Below are 20,646 nucleotides of genomic sequence, written 5' to 3'. Positions count from 1 at the left end.
AGAGTTTCCTTTGGCCTTTGCAGAGGGAGAAATGTTTTCATGTGTCTGCCTGTTCCGTGTGCCCATGCCCTGCACACACTGCCAAGCTGTCACATTCCCTCTTGTGCGATGCATTTGCCAGTGCCCTCAGTGAAAACATTAAAAAAAACACTCAGAGCTGTGATTTCTTTGGTTATTAATCCAAAACACAGTGATCAAGCCACCAGACACCTGATCTAGACTAAAGTTTTGGGTTCACACTGGCCCTGTCACTACCGAAGCAAGATTCTTAGCTCTTTCACAAGTTTGGACAAACATTCTTGCTAAGAATGTTTTCATCAGAGGTGTCACATCTTAACCATTTGACCCAGGATAATTTATTTATCATCTTAGATGGTAATTTTGCTCCCAAAGAAGTCCAGAAGGCCTCCTCTGAAGACTCTTGTTTTGTTTAGAGTTTGCCACAAATACGGAAAGAAGAAAGTCTTCTCTTTCTATTATTTTAAGTGGAAGGCTGTAGCTTATTTAAAAATAGTTTCTGTACAGAGTCTTACCTGCAATTAGAGTATGAAGCTAAAGTACTCTTGTCCTTGTGTTCACAGAGGAATTTTCTCATACAAGAAAATGCAGTTAGTTATGTTTGAGGAAATTTGACTCTTTCATCTCTCATCTCTTATTGCTTCAGGAATGCAGTTTACCAAAGTGGATTAGAGGCAGTTTGTAATGGGGAAATACATGCGCTCACAAAAGCAGTGACACGGCTGTCCATCTAAATCCCCACCTTACCAGTCTATACCAGATACTGAGAATCACTGAGTCTGTTTATTCTCTGATTTGAGGCCGAAACTGTTGTAGACACCTACCTAAATAGGCTGTTTGAGAATTGATTCACTTTATTTCTATGAGAAGAGCTTTAACCTGCAGTTAAACACCAAACATGCTTCATTTATGTTAGTGGGAGCTCTTATTTTGGGAAAGTGAAAATTTTGTTTATCATTCATAAAAAATGTTCCCTACTGGTTTGATTCTGAGATGCAATCATTGCCTAAAAAAATTTTTTTCTAGCTAGCCTTTCCTCTAAATGTCTCTTTAAAATACCCCTTCTTTTGGAGGGGAGGTGGAAATCAATCGAACTTTCATTCTTAATGGTTTTTCCTTTTTTGCATAGATAGCTTAAAGAATTTTAAATTCCACAATTCACAGTCCACCCTTATCCCCATGTCCCATGTTCAAGGACAAAGGTTAAAAATAAGTTCTTAAAGGAAGCAAAATTAAAGCAAAAAGGAATTATCTCCTAACTACTATAGAGAACACCTATGGTTTTATACTGAGTTTCCAGGGATGGAAACATGGAAGTCTTCATTCCTTACAAATCAGGTGAAACTGGCTCCTATCTTCTCCTTCCATACAAATACAAAACAGAAAGAGTACCTGTGAAGGCCAGAAAGGGCACAGAGGTTTTTTAGGCCTCTTTCATCAGATTACTATGTCACGTTAGAAACCAGTGTGTAAGCTTTGGGCAATAGCTCAAAGAGAAACCTGTAGAACTGAATCAACACTCTCTTTCTCAAGGGCAAATGGTAAATGTTTATAAATGCTTTGTAGTTAGAGGGCCCACTCTCATCCACTGTGTTTGATCTTTGTGATCAAAGATGGATTTGAGGAATTTTTTTTTTTGATCAGTCCATACAATAGCTAAGGATGCTACTTCCACATGAGTAAGGTGAGTGGTTCTACCTGTTGTTGGTGCTTGAGAGCCTCGGGGAACCCTGGAATCTGTCCTACAGATTGTGTACCTCGTAGTTGACTAAGTGCAGTGGCAGTTGCTAAAACCAAATGTATTTCAATTAATAAAGAACTTGGCAACAGTGTTAACAAGAGCCATTCTAAAGAGGCCAGAAAACAACTCTGTGTATGCTAGGAATTGCCAATGGAGATGAAGTAGAATCAATGTAATTTGGATTATTTTATTAATATTTAGAAGTATTTAAATTTAACTGAATTATCTTACTCAGCTAGAGATTAGATATGCAAAAACTTGGCAAAAGTGTGATTTTTCTCTCCTTCTTAGCCAGAATAATATTGTATATGTGGAATTTTAAAACATCTAGATTTTTCTCTCCCTGTCTACCAGTATGGATGTATGAAGAGTAAAGAGGAGCCCTAACCTCTCTGAAACCTTTCTTTTTCAGCCTGGATGCAATCTTAGGCAGAGGGGTCTCAGTTGAATTCCATGGAATTGATGACAGAGGCCTCGTTTCTTTTCTCAGCAGGCATATGTTTCTTTCCTCTAACTTCTCCCCCCCCCCAAAAATAAATAGCTGTATGAAAAAGTCATGGTACAAATGGAAGACAACTGAATTTTTTTTAAAATGGGCTAAAGATTTGAACAGACATTTTCTCAAGATAAGTATCAGTGGCCAATAAGCACATGAAAACATGCTCAACATTTTTAGGAGGGAAATGCAAATTAAAGCCACAATAACATACCACTAAAATGGCTAAAAGATCAACCACACTAGACGGCTATGAGACACGGAGCACTAGAACTTCCTACTCTTGGTGGTAATGGAAAATGGAAAAACCATTTTGAAAAATGGTCTAAGATTCTAAGGAACAAATAGAGGAATCCAAGAATGCTTTAATTTTATTCACCTTCCCCTGGCTTATGTGCATTAGCTTAGTATTTTAGGTGTCCTTTTATTTACTTATTTTTGAAGCTGCACTAACTAGATATTATTACTTACTTATTCCATCATTTGTTTATATTTACCTACAGTTTATAATTATTTTACTCACCATTTCTTCTGCAGCTCAGACCTTCCTTTGGGGATCATTTTCTTCCTCCTTGAGGTATATCCTTTACAAGTTTATTTAGTGAAGGTACTTGGTCATAAACTGTCTCAGTTTCCTGAAATATCTTTCTTTTGCCTCCATTCTCGAGAGCTAGTTTCACTAGCTCACTGGTAACATGGACTCTTAAGAGTTAGAAGGAGCTGTACAGACCACTGCGCTCAGCTCTTTCCATTTCCACAGAAAGCCTGCCCCTGAGCACCAAAAAATGTGGGACTTCTCCAGGTTCCCTTCTGCCAGCAGGACAAAGTATGATTTCTTATCCTGAAACTGAAGACGCTCCCATTTGTCCCTAGCGCAGGATCCCCATCATCTGTCCTGCTGCTCCGTGGGAACTCTTTGTATTAGAGAAGGTGGTTTTCTCATTGTTCCCCAACACCTGTGTACCTGAGCTTATGTCATCTTTCCCAGATAGAAGGTGCTCTCCTAACCTCTGTACTTGGTCTAAATTCTGCTCTTCCATGAAGGCCTAAGTTCAGTGCCATCTCTGCCACAGAGCCTTTCCCGCCCACCCCAGCCTGCGGTACCTTTCCCTGCCCCTTACTCCTCTAACACCTGTAAGAGAGTTCGTTGCCTTGGTGTTTGGGGCTTTTCATCTCTTTATAGCTTGTTTCTCCAACTATAATGTAAGCCAGTGGATCAGTGGCCATGCGGGTATCAGTGAACAATAGTTGAGAATGTTCCCCAAATATATGTTTATTCTATTACAAATTTTATGTATATGTAGCCCTGTGTATGTTAAAAACACTACAAAGTATCACAGAATTGAAATGAAGAATGTGAGAAACAAATGGAAGGCCTGATCGTCTGGAAACAAACAATGAAAGTACCCAAGGCTGGGCACATTTCTCCTGTGCCCCAGCGTAGTGACCTGAGAGCTGTCCTGGACTCCTTTCCACCCTGCTGCTTAGAGCTCTTGGCCCTGGTTCACAGCAGGCAGTCGGTCAGTATGTGATGGTGGGCAGCTCAGAAGGTGGTAGTTGGAGTTCCTTGAACCTTATATTCTCTTAACTCTGCACATTGGTGCCTACTGTTTTCTCTTTTTGCAGCATTCCTTCCCATTTTTCCGGCTTCACCTCTCCTTCACTTGTTCTGAAAGTCATAGATTTATTGTCCTTAAGAGAAGCCACGCTGATTCCCCCACATCTGGGTGAGGCTCCTGCCCTTCCCCGTGCCCGTGAAACTGTGTACTGCACATAGTAAAAGCTGTTTACAGTCTTTCTGCCACGGTAGACTTTCGGTTGCTGAAGGCATTACTATGTCTTGTTCATCACATGCTCCGTGTACCATTGCAGTGCCCAGCACTTCACAAGTGCTCAGAACCTCTTGGTTGAGTAAATGCCTGGTGCAGAGGGAAGAAATATTGGGTGATCTTAGAGCCTGTATGGGGACCAAGGTCATAGCAAGAGGTGGTCAGCTATTTAGCATCCAAAATCGGGTGAAATACCTCCTTGAACCAAAAGTAATTTGTGAATTGAATAATAGCTGAGGGTTGAGAGGGCTATTGCTCTTCATTCCTCGGTGGGAACCCTAGCAGTTTATTGAACTGTTGTCTAGACTGTATGATTACTACATTATGATACACTTCTGAGTTAAACTGAAATATCCAGACTTCTGTTAATGTTGTATGTTAAACTGGTACTAAATACTCCAGAAGATGGAGGTATTTGTCACACTTTATCCAGCTATTTGGAATATTCTAATACACAGCCCTGGTTTTCCTGGGAAAGTATGAACTCTTATTCAAGGATATAGACCAGGTGATTCATGGCAATACAGAAAGAACCTATTGAATAGATTTTAAAAGAGAACTCCCTTGTCTTTGACTAGGTGAAAGGATAACAACCCTGGATCATAAAGGAGGGAATTCATTGCTAATCCAAAAACCTACTTTCATCAGAGATTTCAGTGTGTCAGTACCAAACCTCTGTTTACACTGTTTTGAAAAAAATTAATTTCTTCATCTCTTTTAAATTATATTTTGCTCTTGTTTAAGGTATAATGAAATTGTCAAAAAAAAAAAAAAAAGCTGACCTAGTAGCCAAGACATACACTTCTAAATTGTTAGCCTCTGACAGAAAGGAACCATATGGTAGTAGTGACATTTAATTAAAACAGCTGTTTTCTGTTTTTTTTTTTAAAGTAATGATTTAAAAAAAAAACCTGGCTTAGGTTCAAAGCCCTCACGTTAGTGTCACAAGAGATTTGGTTATGTGATAAAGGTATTTTACCTTCAGTGCTAGGTTTTGCATTCATCTGCTTACAATGAGCAATGGTGCAGGAGTTTCAAAAATCATGCTGAATCCGCAGCGTGAGAGAGGCAGCACAGCTTTCAGCCATGTAGCTGGAAAAGGAAATGATCAGGCGTCATATTCCTCAGGGCTAATATCTTGTAAGGTTTTCCTAAAATCATGAAATCAGAACCTGAGAGCTTAGAAGGGACCTCAGAAATCTACTAGTGGAAAAAGAAAAAAAAAACTTTGAAAGGGAAATGGAATAAGCCAAACTAAAGGACAGGATTCTGTTAGCTCTCAGCAGGAAACACATGTTTATCTGGAAAAGATTTTGGTTGGACAGGTTGTTTGTGTAGGAATCTTTTTTTTTTTTTTTTTTGTGAGGAAGGAAGACCAATCTGAGCTTGGAGGCTGAGGTGGGGGTGGAGGGAGCAGTCCCTAAACTTTAAGTGAATGAGAAACAAAATACAGAGATTTCAAAAAGGAAAACCCTGTTTCACAGGGATGATCTGCTAGTGCTATTAGTTTGCTCTTAAGTTAGTCATGAGGTATATTCATTTTTTTACTTGCCTGTTTTTATTTATGCGTATTCTTTTTTATAAGGTATGATTAAATGGTAACTATTAATTGCTGTAAAAATGGAAATAGCAACTTTAAAAAATTATGGGACACTTATGTCTGCGCTAAAAACTGGACATGGATGTTTTTAGCAGCTTTGTTTATAATTGTCAAAACTTGGAAGCAACCAAGATGTCCTTTAGCAGGTGAGAGGATAAATAAACTGTAATACATCCAGATAATGGAATATGAATGACTACTAAAAAGATGTGAGCTATCACACCATGAAAAGACATGGAGAAACTTCAAATGCATATTACTAAGTGAAAGAGGCCAGTCCGAGAGGGCTATATACTGTATGATGCCAACTGTATTAAACTCTGGAAAAGGCAAAAGTACGGAGACAGTAGACAGATCAGTAGTTGCCAGAGGTGGTGTTGGAGAGCAGGGGAGGAAGAGATAAATAAAGCACAGCGGATGTGTAGGACAGTGAAAATACTCTGCACAATACGTAATGATGGATATATGTCATTATGTATTTGTCTATGCTTATAGAATATACAACATGAAGAGCAAACCCTCAGGTAAACTGTGGACTTTGGGTGATAATGATTTGTCAATGTAGGTTCACCCTTGGGAAAAAAATGTATCATTCTGGTGAGTGATGTTGAAAATGGGGAAGCTGTGTGTGGGGGTGGGTACAGCATATGAGAAACCTGTGTATCTTCCCCTCAATTTTATTGTAAACCTCAAACTGCTTTATAAGAAAAGTCATTAAAAAAATAAGATATGGAAAGATGTTTGGGGTGAAATGTAGTTGGCAAAATAGCACAGAGTATAATATTGTTTATGTGAGATTATATTAAGATGTATGAATTTGGCATGTCCACCAAAATACTGATGGTGATTATTTGTACACTAAGATTTAAGATGAAGTTTTAAAAAGAAACCTTTTTCTTTATAGTTTTCTGTTCATTTGCATTTTCTGTAGCAAACAGAAAATTGTGTATTATCTTTATAAACACCAACAGAAGAGCAAAGAGAGATATTTTACATGTTGCTTTTGCTCTGACCGCTGAAACCACATTCCAGCTTGATTGTCCTCTCATGTTAAGTTTAAAAGGTTGTTAGGGAGACAGGAGATACTATGAGTGGGACATTTGCTCCTCAGCTAAATTTAGCAATAAAGGACAAAGAAAAATTGCCAGATAACAGTTGCCAGGTGCTTACTTTTTAAGCATATAAGACCAAGATAATTACTCTAACTTAAACTTGGAGTTGAAGACAATACCCTCTTGAGATATTTTCCAGATAGTCAGGATGACAGTGAGAGTAATGGTGGGGACATACCTTCAAGTGATCCAGTCCAAATTTGATGGAACAGAAACATGTCTCCTCATCCTGAAGCATTGGTGATTCACTAAGCAATGCTTAATTTTCACTTCAAAAAACTGAAGAAGGAAGAAGGCAGCTGGAAGTGTATTTATTGATGTAATCAGTGGGTGAAATGAAATATTTGTAGAAATTTGTAGAATTTGTAGAATCAGCCACAGAATAGAAATTCTTATTTTGCAGAAGGGAATTATAGGATTCTTGCATTTGACAATAGGGAGCAAGAGGGAATTGCTGTCATTAAATTATGTGTGCAGAAAGGAGTAGGTGCAGTAATAGTCAACATGATTATTGTAAGGATTTTCTATTTATACTTCATTCCACAAAGAGTTTTATGTGGCTTGTTAGGAAGTATATATGGCAGGAAAATATAAAAAAGAAATCAGGCCTAAAGTATTAACTTATTCTATGGCAGATACGAAGGGTGCCCTGTCCATGTTTTCTCTCAGCCCACAAAGGAAGGCTAGAAATGCTGGAGAATGAGTACCCCCTTTCCCGGAAGTAGCTGTCAGCCAGTGACAGATGGGAGCTGGAGGATGGCTGTCCCAGTGTTCTTGCCCCTTGAGGATGTTCTACTGACTCCTTGAGATCTCTGAAGGAGCCCAGTCATGTGGCAGGATGAAGAGGAGGAGGAGGAAGAGATGGTTCCCAGTGCCTTAAGTATTGGGCAGGAAGGTTGGGCTTAGTAACTACTGAACAGGCTAAGTAGACAAATGTAAGATCTGCTGGCTTTTTAGGAAAAGAAACCTGGGCCTCCAACGTTTGCAGCAGGAAGATCTGCCACCTGGGAGATGTAGTGAGACCTTGTATCCTCAGGTTTTATGCCCCAGGACTCCCCTTGCTCTTAGGATTCTCACTTTCCACTCGCACCCTCTGTCTATCTACATTGCTCTTCTCTCCTTGATCTATAGCAGAGTGTGGGCCTGGCGGACCAGGTAAACCAAGGTCAATGGCAGAAACTGAAATGTACACAGAATAACATGCACCAGATCGTCTCTCTTACAAGGAATAGTTAACCCATTTTCTGTGCACCATCACTACCAGGCTTACTCCTAGCCTACCTCACTCTGCCCTTACCGAGCCTTCTGGATACCCCGTTCCCGGGGCCTCAGGTCCAGACCCCAGAGAGCGAGGACCAGGGGGAAAGACTAGTCTCCCATCTGATGAAGGCCCCTGGCTGAGGCCTTGACTTTCTCTCAGATGCTGGACATGGAAAAAATGGTGTGCAAAGAGCTGTGGGCCACATGCACGTTTAAAATTGGGGTGGAAGAGAAAAGCTGGTGAAGGAGACAAGGAGGGAAAACTGTAGAGAGAGAGGCTCAAGATGTTGGAACCAAGGTCCTTTTCTTCATTGCTGAGGAGGGGAGGGTTTGTACTTTGGGAGACACGAGAGGCAAAGAAGGTGAGGAGGAGACTAGGGGCAGTAGGAGGTCAGGACCCTCTTCTTGTAGCAGTGGGAGGCGAGAGGCCCTTCCCGTGGCTCTTGTGTCCCAGTCACCCTTCTGCTGGCAGAGGAGCTAGAGCATTGGTGAGCGTGGGCTTTGCTCTCATGGTGCTGTGGGCCACATCCCCTACTCAGCAGGGTCCGGCTAGTAGCCAGTTGTTTTTCTCCCTCTGGTGCATGGTAGCCATCCCCTCGGTTTGCATGGTGGTAGGTGTTCACACAGGCTGAGCTTTCCCCGCAGGAGCCAGATCCCTGGGAAGCACCTAGCATGGCTTCTGTAGAGTCAGGCTTCATAATACACTGCGTCTAACCACTCTCTCTCAATTGGAAGTAGCTCTGAGTCACATGGGTAAGCTCATTTCGAAAAAGAGAAGATGTTGTGTTGTTCACTGCCAGCTGGGGGCGCTGTGCTGGCCATTTTAAATCTCAACACACTTTTTTCCAGCCTTTGTCACTGGTGCAATTCCAGGAACCCTCTCCTTATCCTAGTTCACCAAGTTTTCCTTCCTCTTTTCCAAACAACTGCTTATCTCAGCCCATTTAGGAAGTCTTCCTTAATTAATCAGAGGACTAGAGACACAACTCCTGTGATTCTGTGTTCACTCAACACCACTAACTGCTCTCACCCACTGGTGGTGTGTATGCGTTATAAAGACTCATTTAAGTTATGTGTTTGCTTAATACATGTCCTGGTCTTTCTCTGTTTATACCAATGTTGTCTCCGACAGGGATCATCTCAGTTTAAACTCTTCTGCATCATTTGTTATGCACCCAGTTCTGTGATCAGATGGTTGCTTATTTGGTACATTTGACACTAAGAATGCTCTCAGTACTTGAACTCAGTACCTTTCAGGGATATATTTTGGAGACATAAACAACATAATACTTTCTGATTCTTCTTTGACTAGTGATGTTTGGTTAACTCTAGTGTTTTCCTGTTTATTTTTCTCACAGGTACTTCCTCCCACGTACACAAATGATAAAACAAATATCTCAGGAAGAAGAAAAAAAGACATTTGATAACATTACTCGATAGTCAACAATTTAACAGAGTCTGATGTCCCTACTTCTATCATCGGCTGCTTGACCTCACTTAACCTTCCCGTTAGTTTCTGTTTCCTCACCAGAAAATTTATAACTTTCCAGGGATTCCAGGAGACCCAAAGTTAATAAAGGACACTGCTCAGTGTAGTGTCACCCTTAAAGCCCAGAAATGAAAGCAAGAGTGGAGGATTCTGGAGTAGTTGGGGCACAGTTAGCTAGGTGAGTCTTGGGTACATTGTTTAAGGTAAAGGTTTCCGAGGTCCTGATTCCTCTTCTAGGAGGTTAAGTGATTGAATTAAAAATCCTTTTTATTCCTTAAACTCTGCCAGTAGTGTGAAGTAAGGGTTTTAACAATAACTATAATATGTAACTCTTAGTTGCTACCTGCCAGGTACTCTTCTAACTTTGTTATACTTATTAACTCAGTAAGTCATCAAAATGGCTCTTTGAAGAGAAAAAAATAGACTGTTTGCTATCTTGATCTGAGTGATAGTTACATAGTGTATACACATGTCAAAGTTCTTCAACCTGTACAGTTAGGTTTGAGCATATTATTGTATGTACCTTAATTTTGAAAAAGGCCCTTTGAGGAAGATTCTTGTCCTTCATATTGTACAAATGAGGACACTGAGGCATAGGAGGTTAAAAAGTTTGACCAAGGTCACCTGGCTTATGCGGGGGGCAAAGCAGGATGCATGCCTGGCACCAGATCTCACACCCTCAGCCCCCCAGCTCCCTGGCCCATCATGTAGAAAGGCTGCACTACCACCTCAGCACAACAGCCCTTAGAGCTGAGCCTCAGTCTTAGTAACCACAGTGTCTTTGCTGTTAGGCAAATTCAACTAGAGTTAAGTTGCATTTTACATTGAATCAAAGTTATTTCCTTTATGCATTTTGTATCAGTAATTCTGGAGATGAAAAGATGCCATGCAATAAATTTGCTATCAAATTTGCTTGCAATCATATGAAAATTAGGAGCTATATTCTGTACTTTTGAGTCATATTGAGATGTTTCAGAAGTACTTGCATATCTAGACTTCTGCAGCTGGAATATAAAACTTCAGGAAAGTAGGGTAAAAAACTAAAGAGACTGAAGTATTTACTATTTTTGAGATAAAGTCAAGGTGGCTATACAGAGATTTCAGAGGGATGCTCTTGCCCTGCAAGGCCCCATGTTAGCAGCACAAGTTTCAGGCCAGCCCAACTTTTTGCAATGAAAACTCACGCTGGGGTGGTTTGGTGGCTCCTAGTCACTGGTGCCTTCCCAAGTTCTGAAAAAAAGTGTGTGGGACAACAATCAGAGTTTATGGAATAGAATTTTAATTCAAAATAGTTAATTTTCCTTATATGTGACATAACTTTTTCTACCCTGTCACTGGGGTGGCTTGTCCAAACTGACTCGCTGTAAGACAGATCAGGGCTCCAGGCCTGCCTGCCTCTGGAGACAGGAATGTGAATTTCCCTGCTGGGGCAGGGAGCCAGCTTCCTATTTACTTAAGGCATTGAGCACCTCAGGAGCAAAACAGAAGTTGTGATGCAAGTTTTGGCTGCATAGAATGTTAAGGTTGCCTGACATGTTCAATAAACATGTGAGCTGAAAGGTTTCTCAAAGCTGGGATTGGTTTAAGGCACAACAGGATTAAATAGTCTTTTTTAGTCCTTTTAACTCATTCCTAAGGCAACAGAAGGCCATGCAAACAATGAGGAAGCCCCTTCTGCCCTCTGATTGTAAAGTAAAGTGGGGGTTGAGTCTGTACTCGGGAGGACAGAGTGCAGCCTGAGAGCCCTTTCTTCCTGTCCATGGCATCCATCAAAAGAACAGAGGCAGTGAGAGCCATCTGAAGCCATGGCGGTCCTGTTTTCTTACATGATCAAACGTCTTGCAAAGGTGTGCGAGTGTGTGCAAGAGTGTATGTGTTTGCTTTTTATACAAAAAGAGGCACATGTACAAAGGGATACAGAAGAGGGAAATTTAGTTACAAGGACCACATATGAGGCACTTCTGAGGTTTCTGGAGACAGGTGAAAAAGACACAGCTCTAAGTATTGTGGGATAAGGGAAAAGACTGAGGTTACTCCCAGATTACTGAGGGAACAGGAGGAGCATTTCACCTTGATTCAGGATTTAGGGGAGGCCACTTAGGCTCTGAGGCAGATAGGGAAAGCCTAAGTTAACTAATTGAAAAAAAGGAGGGAAAGTGTTCTGGGAGGAGTGGAAGGCATTCAGGGATGACCAAGTGGTGGACCACTACAAGCAGTTTCTTGGAAGAAAGTCTGTCATCTGGAAAATTCACAGGTTGTGTTCCTGCTGTGGTAATGGCTGTGGAGGTGGGGGGAGATTCAATGCATGAAGTATGAAAAATGCAAGTGAACTGACCTTTTAACCAATCTTCAGAGTATGAAGGGATTAAATAAGTTAGTTCCTGATTATTAGACCCCCAAGGAAAATTTAATTTGCATCTACATGTGATAAGTGTTTAGTAATTCAATACAAATTTTGCACTAGCCAGATCTGAGCAGGTTGGTGATGATGTGCTAAGAGATGGGGTGCTACCATTAGGTCAGATTTTATCATGGGTCAGTAAAGGAACATTAAAATCTGTTCACTTTGTCATTACTAAATGGCTTCTGGAATATTGTGGAAGAGAGCACTACAGTAGTGATTTCCATTCTCACGTGACCCTTATCCAAATTGTAAGAACCTCTCAGAGATGCTGATTATGACACTGTCCCCACTGGGCTGAGGACAGGGGTGTATTTATCTTCTTCAGACAGATGGGAAACCTGAGAACGAACTTAATTAGAATGCCTGCCAAAGATTTTACACACAGAGACACCCAAAACAAAAGCTGAATCGGGTATAATTTTAATTGTGCTAGAGCCTCTGAAGGCATTGGTGTCTTAGCCAAATTTATTTTGGCTATTTCTGCATTTCATTCTTTCAAATTTCTTGTGTAGATCCTGATTTTTAGTGTGAAATGTAATAATTGATATCTATATAGCATATATCCTTTCTGGTATTAGAAAGAAATCTTACACATTGAATTATTGAATGAATAGAATACACATTTGAAACTTTGACAGATATTGTTATATTGGCTTCCAGAAAAAATATTCTTGAGATAGCTACATGTGTCAACTGCTACCATGGGCCTACCTCTGGGCTAAACACTTTGAATGCATTACCTCATTCAGCCCTTGGAAAAACCTATGAGGTTAGCTCTACCTGGTTTACAGATTGGAACACAGAGGCTGAGCAGGATAAACCCAGCCAGCAGGTGGTGGGGCTGGGACTGGAGCCAGTTGATACTCCTACCAGTTATTTCTTGTTAGTGAGGTTTTTGTAAGAATGGAATATTTTAAATTATGTATTCTAATTAGTTCTTTTGATATACTAAAGACATGTTGACTTTTTTTTTTTAGAGAAGGTGAACCAGACTCAATTAAAGTAAATTTGGCACCTTAGTTCTGGATTTATGGTTTCTGGTATTCTCATTTTAATGGTGATTTTTCAGTCATTATTTGGAAGTTCTCAATTGTTTTGAGGTCTGGACATATGTCAGAGCATTTTTTTTTATTGAAGTACTGTTGATATACAATCGTATATTGGTTTCAAATGTACAACACAGTGGTTCAACACTTCCCTATATTGTTAAATTCTCACTCTCTCTAGTGCAGTTACTATCTATCAATGTAGAAAGATGTTACAGAATCATTGACTGTATTCTCCATGTTGTACTACTATCCCTGTGACTAACTTATATTGTGATTGCAAATTATTGTGCCCATTTATCCCCCTCGTCTCCCCAACCACCTATCCCTCCCTCTCAACCTTGGTAACCATTAGTCACCGCTCAGTGTCTGTGAGTCTATTGCTATTTTCTTCCTTCTGTTCTGCTTCCTTTTTATGTTTCACAAATAAGTGAAATCATATGGTATTTGTCTCTCTCTACTTGGCAAGACCTGTTGACTTTTAATGATTTGTTTTTGTCCATCTTACTAAACTCTGTTTTTACTAGATTAAGCTGAATTTTCCTAGTCATGCATCAAACAACTCCAAATCATGGTGTCTTTGCCTCTTTTTTCCAATAGTTTTATCTTTTATTTTCATTTCTAACATCTGTAGCAAGTATTTTCAGAATAATACTAAGTAATAGTGGTGATAATGGTCTTACTGTTAACTTTCTTGGTAATTTTTTTAAACTTACCATTCAGAATGGCCTTTGACCCATGAGTCTAATGCTTTAGTCATGTTAAGGAGACAATTCTCTAGTCTGTTCAAAAGGTTTTTATTGGACAAGTTAAACTTTCTCAAGTGCCTTTCCAACATCCATTGAAATGATCATACTTACTTTTTTTCCCCTATCAATACAATAATAATATACCTGTTGTATGTTCCTGGGAAAATTCCCACTTGGTCACAGTGGATTTTTCTTTTAAGGTAATGCTGAATAGTATAGAAATTCATGGTTATCTGAGTGTAATTGTTGCATGGAAAAGTTAACATGAAATGAATCCTTCAAAATGACTAGATTTTGTTGAGAGTTAAAAAGTGGGGGAATGAGTTTGAAAAGCAAAACTGAAAATATAAAAATCTTAATTTAATGAAAAAATTTTGTCAATTTGCTAGAGGCACTAATTTTTAGAACAAATAGTTTTTCAGACAAAATTTTTAGCAGAATACTACATATTTTGTTTTCTATTATTATAGTACAGTTTGAAATAGGACATTTTGAATAAGTGTTTGAGGCCTCACAAGTTTCCTAGGGACCTCTCCTTATATGTTGATACTCAAATTGTTCTCTCTTCAAATGTCATGTCATTTTCTTGTTAACTGACCTAATTCTGCAAGGGTCTTATCTGCCATGACTTTGGGTGTGAATCAAGCCATTCTCAAACATCACTTTCCTTAGACTCCATGAAAATTCTTCAAGTTTTGCAAGGTTTTCAGTTTTACTTTGTAGTTAGTTTATTTTGCATATTAAGATGTTCACAACATACATTAAATACCACATCCAAGAAACTGAGAAGGCAATGTGATGGGCAAGAATGGATGCTGTTATTAAGTGGGAAGGATTATTTGTGTTGGGGACTGATTGTAAGATAGGAAAGCAAAGACCCTATCACGTGAAAATATTTAGTATTTTCTGATACTGCTTTCCTATTCACTTTGTAAGGACATAGACTTAAGTAACGAAAACCCCTGTATCCATATTTATGACTGAACTCAGTGTATAAGCAGGCGGGGGTACTTTTCCTGAAGTCCATAATGAGAAGTTAGATGGTCCCGAAGTTTGATGGGAGAAAAAATTTTCATCTTTATTTTCACTAATGTGTAATGTAAATGTAGCATTTTCTTCCACTATTAACCAAACCACAGCCGTATTAGTAATACTTATAATGTCACAGTAGAAATCACAGGTCTTTTCATATTACATTACAGGTTTTTACAAATGTCTTAAAATGCTAATTACTCTGATCACTACTTCAAAATAATCGTAATGACTAGGTGTGCTACTAAGTAATTAATTTATAAAAGAAGCATATGTATTCTTCTATCTCACTTAAAATATATTTTGATACTTTATTTCCTTTGTAATCTTATGTATTTTATTTTTTCAGATTATATAGCTTTATTCTGAGAAAGGATCTATAGGCTTCACCAGACTATCTCATGTGTCCATGACATAAAAAGAATTACTAACCACTGACTTTTTTTTTTTTGGTTATATATCTGTTACATCGTGTAGTTTTAAGACTGCATCACATAGTTCCTTTAAAAATGCAGCATTTCTTTCTTTCTGTATTCTGGAACAGGTTTAAGCACTAGCATCATCTTGTCATTAGGGGCTTAAAATAATTCACCCATGACACCAGCTGGGCCTGGATGATTTTTGACAGTCAGTCCTTAGACCATTTTGATAATTTCTTCTAAAAAATTAGTCTACTCAGTTTGTGTGGCTCTCCTTCAGTTAACTTTGGTCATTGTGTTTAACAGAAATCTTCTATTTCTTCCAGGTTTTAAAATTTATTAGCAAACTATTCTTGAATGATTCCTCAGATTTTCTTTGCACCTCTGATGAATTGAAAAGCATTATTGAAAAAGGAATCTTTATTAGTCACAATTCTCTGCATACATTGGAAAAGTTCTAGTATAATTACATGGAAAACATAATTTACTGTCTTTAGATGGTACAGAATTTTCAGAGTCTTAAGATTGGGAGCCACTAATTTCAAAATGTGAGGTTCGGAAGGGAACTTTTACTGAGTCCAGCCGACTTTTTCCTCATTCTAGGTTGCAGAGGTGGTGCTGGGACTGATGCTTTGGAGCAGGGCTCCCCCTGTCTGCCGCGGCACTTCCCTCATTGGCTTTGCTAGGATGCCAGAATGAAGAGGGAATAATGAGATACCCTGTTTCACCAGCCAATCATTACAGCCTGTCCCTGGACCTGAGGCCCTAGATGGCTGGATGGGGATTGGGAGGCCATGCTGATGTCACATACTAGAGCATCGGAACTCTGAGAAACCCATGGTCTGTGCTGGAATGACTGGCCCAAGACAGCTAGTTATAATCAGGCAATGGGCATTTTGGAGCTCACTTAGGCCTGACCTTAAAATTAAGAGTCCTAAGGTCACTAGAAAAGCATGATGATATTCTGGGGTGTTTCATATCTTGAAGAAAAAAAAATATTTGAGTTGTATTTGAGCTGTTAGACCTTCTCATACATTAGCTGCAGCTAGATTCATTACATATCATTCTCTTTTCCTTTCTTTTACTATATAGCTACTCTCCAGAGAGACCGAATCTTCAAACACTTTACCAGGAAGCGCCAGAGGGCTATGCGAAGGCGAGTCCACCAGATCAATGGACACAAGTTTATGGCCACCTACCTGAGACAACCCACCTACTGTTCTCACTGCAGGGAGTTTATCTGGTAAGAGGTTCTCCGGCTTTTCACCTCCTTAGAGCTTCTTTCTTCCTAAGAATCTTCTTAGGAAGGCTTCCTCTGGTTGTGTGTGACTTCAGGAGGAAGCATGATTCTTAAGAATTGTTTTGGGACCTGATTTTTGCCTTCTATTCTAATATGTTGACCTGGCAATTTTAATCCCCAGTGAAAAAGAAAATCTAAACAATTTACAGATCCAAATTTCAGGTACAATTTCTTTTTTCAACCATTTTTGTTAATCATGAATTGGTTAAGACGCTCTAGTCAGAAAGGCTGATCCATCAAACAATAGAAAAGCAATTGGATAATCAGCCCCTGAGGAAGAGAGAAAAAGCAACAGTGTTACTTTGAAAAGGCATGAGTCACATCATGACTCATGGAAATTGACTGTAAAGTTAAACTGTAAAGTCAGCACACAGTAGCAGTATGGCATGTAGCTGAAGGGAATAGCTTTCAGTGATCATTTCTTGGCAGTAGGAATTAAAATGATTAGCAGTTGAGAAATTCTAGATGAATTAGGGCAATATCTTACTATACATGTACTTTAAGCTTAAGTCTCAGCGGCAAGTTATAATGTAAAATAAATTTAAGTAATAGTTATCTTCAATTAGAGGCAACATTAAATGTATTTATTTGGAAGAGAAGAAATACCCCGTTGTACATACCCGAAGTTATGCACATACCAGCCCATATCAGAAGGAGAAAACACAGTTTGGTATCTGCAGCACGAAAGGAGGTCAAAACTTCAGTCATTTGTTTAAGACAGAAGCACTTGGTTCAGTGTAATTTCTGATTATTGATCAGTTACTTTGTTTGTATGATCACTTTGGATTTTATCATTTTTAGCAGTCAGAATCCAGGGTTCGTTAGTGTTTTTGGCATTGTTAACCAAGAAGAATCTGGTCTAAACCAAAGGCCCTCAAATAGCTGTTGATAGGAAGCCTGCAAGTATGCTGTCACAACCAGAGTCTTTAGGAACAAATTCCATTAAGTTTTCTTTGGATTTGCATTTTTTATTGAAAAAAAACAGAGACTCTGGCATCTTCAAGTCTTTTCCCTTCTTTGTAGCCATCTGCACTAGATCTAGTTAGCCAGAGGCCACCTTTCTCTTGGGTTTGCCTGACCTGAAAAGTGACTATCTGTTGCTATTTTTCATGTCACACCATTCTGCTTCCCTCCATTATGTGACCTGCCTGCTCTGATAGGCCTTTGTGGTGACAACCTGTGACCTTGACTAATGTTCTTAACAGAAACTTATTTGATCATTTCACTAAATTTTTCCACCAAGGAAACATTAACTCCTACCTAACCAGCCTTGACATACACACATACGCATATTGGTATACGTGTTACATATATAAGAGTATGGACTCTGGCATTCCGTCTCTCACCAACTAGACATATGAACCTAGATAAGTTATATAACCCACCAGTGTCTCCTGTTTTGCAAAATAGAGATAATATACTTTGCTTATATAATAAACTTTCATAGCACTTAAAGTGCCAGGCACTATTCTAAACATTTCACATTATCAACTTTTTATCTTCATTGTAACCCTCCCTACAAAGTACATACTGGGGTCATTATCCCTCTGTATAGATGAGGAAATTATCATTCAAAGAAGTTGGCAACTTGCCCCAAATCACATGTAACCTATCTTGGCCTCAACGTCTGTGCTCTTAGCCATCCTATTATGTGTGCTACCTCACATGGCTTTTGTGAGGAGTAAGTGAGATGGTGTATGTCACCTGCCTGACTCGGTACCTGGCACATCCTAAGGGCTTAGTTAAATGTGGAGTTTCTTAATGAGAGTGAGAATAATATCATCATTACCCAGAGAGTGTATTAGAGAGATGGTAGCTGCGGGTATGATGGGCATACTGTGGCAGCGTTTCTGCAGCCCCTTGGATTCCAGAGCTGATGTGGGCACAGACAGCGGGGATGGTGCCTCGGGTCAGGCAGCTGCGATGGGTTCATCTGTTTACGTCTGTGTGTGTATCTGTATGCTTCTTAATCTGTGTGTGAATGAAAGTGAGGTGATGAAGTGACTGAGGCTGAGGCTCAGTCACAGGTACAGATGAGGCCTTATTTTCATTGAGGACATGGGCGCGTGCCCCAGAGTTGGGTGGAATGAGAATTGCTGATATCACCCTTTTATGTAGTATGGAGCATTCTAATCCATCAGCTGACTTCCTCTCTGTCTGTGGTAATAAACAAGGGCTCAAAAAGCACACCATCTTTGTTTCTTCACTGAAAGTGTGTTTTCATGAAGGCCAGAGGGTGAAATTTGTTTTCCTTAAGTGCTATGATTATAGGAGCATTGTTACTGAAATATTTGACTGATGGGAACTTTTTTTCTCTGTTGTCTTGAACAGGGGTGTATTTGGGAAACAGGGTTATCAATGCCAAGGTAAGAAAACATTCTAAAAGCTATTTTGAATCTTGCTCCTATGTTAAAAACTGATTATACCAAAAGGAAACAGGGCACATCCCATTAATACTGTGATAAATAACTCTCTATAGGCCAAATGAGACCACCATAGAATTCCAACTCTTTAGTTTTGGTTAAATGTTGGCTATGTTTTCGAGAGCATAGAGGGGACCTTTTATTTCTACAGCCAGGATACCTAATAAAGTTTGATTGTTCAAAGGTTTTATCTCTGCAATAACATGAAGGTACTAAAAAAGTAATGCCATTTTGTGAGCAGGACCCTTAAATCTTGAAGATACATTTTTGTATTTTACAATCCCCTTGTCAATAGGGATGAAAAGTGGTACAAGGATATTTTCTCTTTTCCTGCATAGAATAGAAGCTATCATCCAGGTTGGTTTTTGATTTTCTAATATTTTTTAAAATATGAGAAATGTTCAAAGTTAAGCTGTTTTAAGTTATTACACATTAAATTTATTTTGATTTTCACAATTCTAAGATAAAACTAATTTACTAGTGTTCTGGCAGTAGCAGAATGAAATTGAATGTGAGGAGTGAAAGAAGGCTCCTTCCTCAGGAGATTTAGCCAGGCTACATCTCCTAGTCTTTTATTTGGGCCTCCCTTACTCTTGGCCTGAGCATCATCACACAGTTTGTACTTATGGTACCTGTCTTCTTGATTTACACTCTACAGATAATTGGTAAAATAGCACTACATATTCTAGAGAGGTAGCCTATGTGTGAATAAGGAAATGCTGCCTTCTCTTCATGAGGGGGTAAGGTAAAACATTATTTCCCTTAGAACAGAATAAGACATACTCTTGGATGTAATTTTGATTTTACTATGTATGCACAATTCTATTGAGTTCCTGATCTTAGAAAACATGGAATGTATAACCAGTATGACAACAATAATTGACTTTTTGCTATTAATTTTAGCCCCAAATGAGAACATAGTTCACAGGTCAGAATCCATGTCAGTTTTTGGCCTGGGTCTCTCCCGCACAGGGATATGCCCTGCAGTCAACTCCAGGCTGTCTTATGCATAGTGTCAAGATATTTGATAGGCTGATTTTCAGTGGGCCACTTGCTGCTAAAAGAGCAAGAAGGAACATTGATCAGGAGGTGTGAGGACACCAGATTTGCCCACATCTTGCTAAGGGATATAAAACCAAAAACCTTGCTGGAGAAAAGTTTAGCATGCTAACGCTAATCAAAAATGAATACGCAAAGCAGACTTCGGAGCAAGGAAAACTATCAGGGATGAGGAGAGGCATTATTTAATGATAAAATAGTCAGTTATTTAAGAAGACATAATAATCCTTAACATGTATGCACCTAATAACATGGCACCAAGGTATGTAAAGCAAAAACTGACAGAACTGCAAGTATATATAGACAAATTGACTATTGTGTTGGAGACCTCAATATCTCAGTAACTGACATATCCAGTAGGCAGAAAAATCAGTAAGAATGTTACAACCTGATCAAATTGACATTTATAAAATATTCCATCTAACAACGGCAGAATACGCATTATCTCAAGCTCACAAAGAACATTTATCAACTTAGACCACTTTCTGGTCCATAGCACATACCTTAACAAATTTAAAAGAATAGAAATTATAAGAAGTATCTTTTTAGGCCATAGTGGAATTAACCTCAAATGACATACTTGGAGATTTAAAAACACATTCTAAATAACACATGGGTAAAAGAAGACTCAAGAGAAAAAAAAATATCTTGAACCAAAGGAGATGCAGT

The 20,646-nt window shown here is 39.1% G+C and overlaps 1 protein-coding gene across 3 annotated transcripts in view; it reads left to right on the top strand.

Annotated features, from left to right (window-relative positions):
• PRKCH (protein kinase C eta) overlaps positions 1–20,646 on the top strand; it is a 204,874-nt gene that overhangs the window by 90,426 nt on the left and 93,802 nt on the right. For all 3 annotated transcript variants that reach the window (XM_037006698.2, XM_037006687.2, XM_073242289.1), the window contains exons 3-4: positions 16,288–16,438; positions 18,827–18,861. In XM_037006698.2, coding sequence (XP_036862593.1) covers positions 16,288–16,438; positions 18,827–18,861 — 186 coding nt within the window. The remainder of the gene's footprint in view (positions 1–16,287; positions 16,439–18,826; positions 18,862–20,646) is intronic.

Source organism: Manis javanica, chromosome 8 (assembly GCF_040802235.1).
Source record: "Manis javanica isolate MJ-LG chromosome 8, MJ_LKY, whole genome shotgun sequence".
NCBI classification, from domain to species: Eukaryota; Metazoa; Chordata; class Mammalia; order Pholidota; family Manidae; genus Manis; species Manis javanica.
The sequence above is the reverse complement of the archived record's forward strand: the minus strand, read 5'-3'. Positions and strand labels throughout refer to the sequence as shown.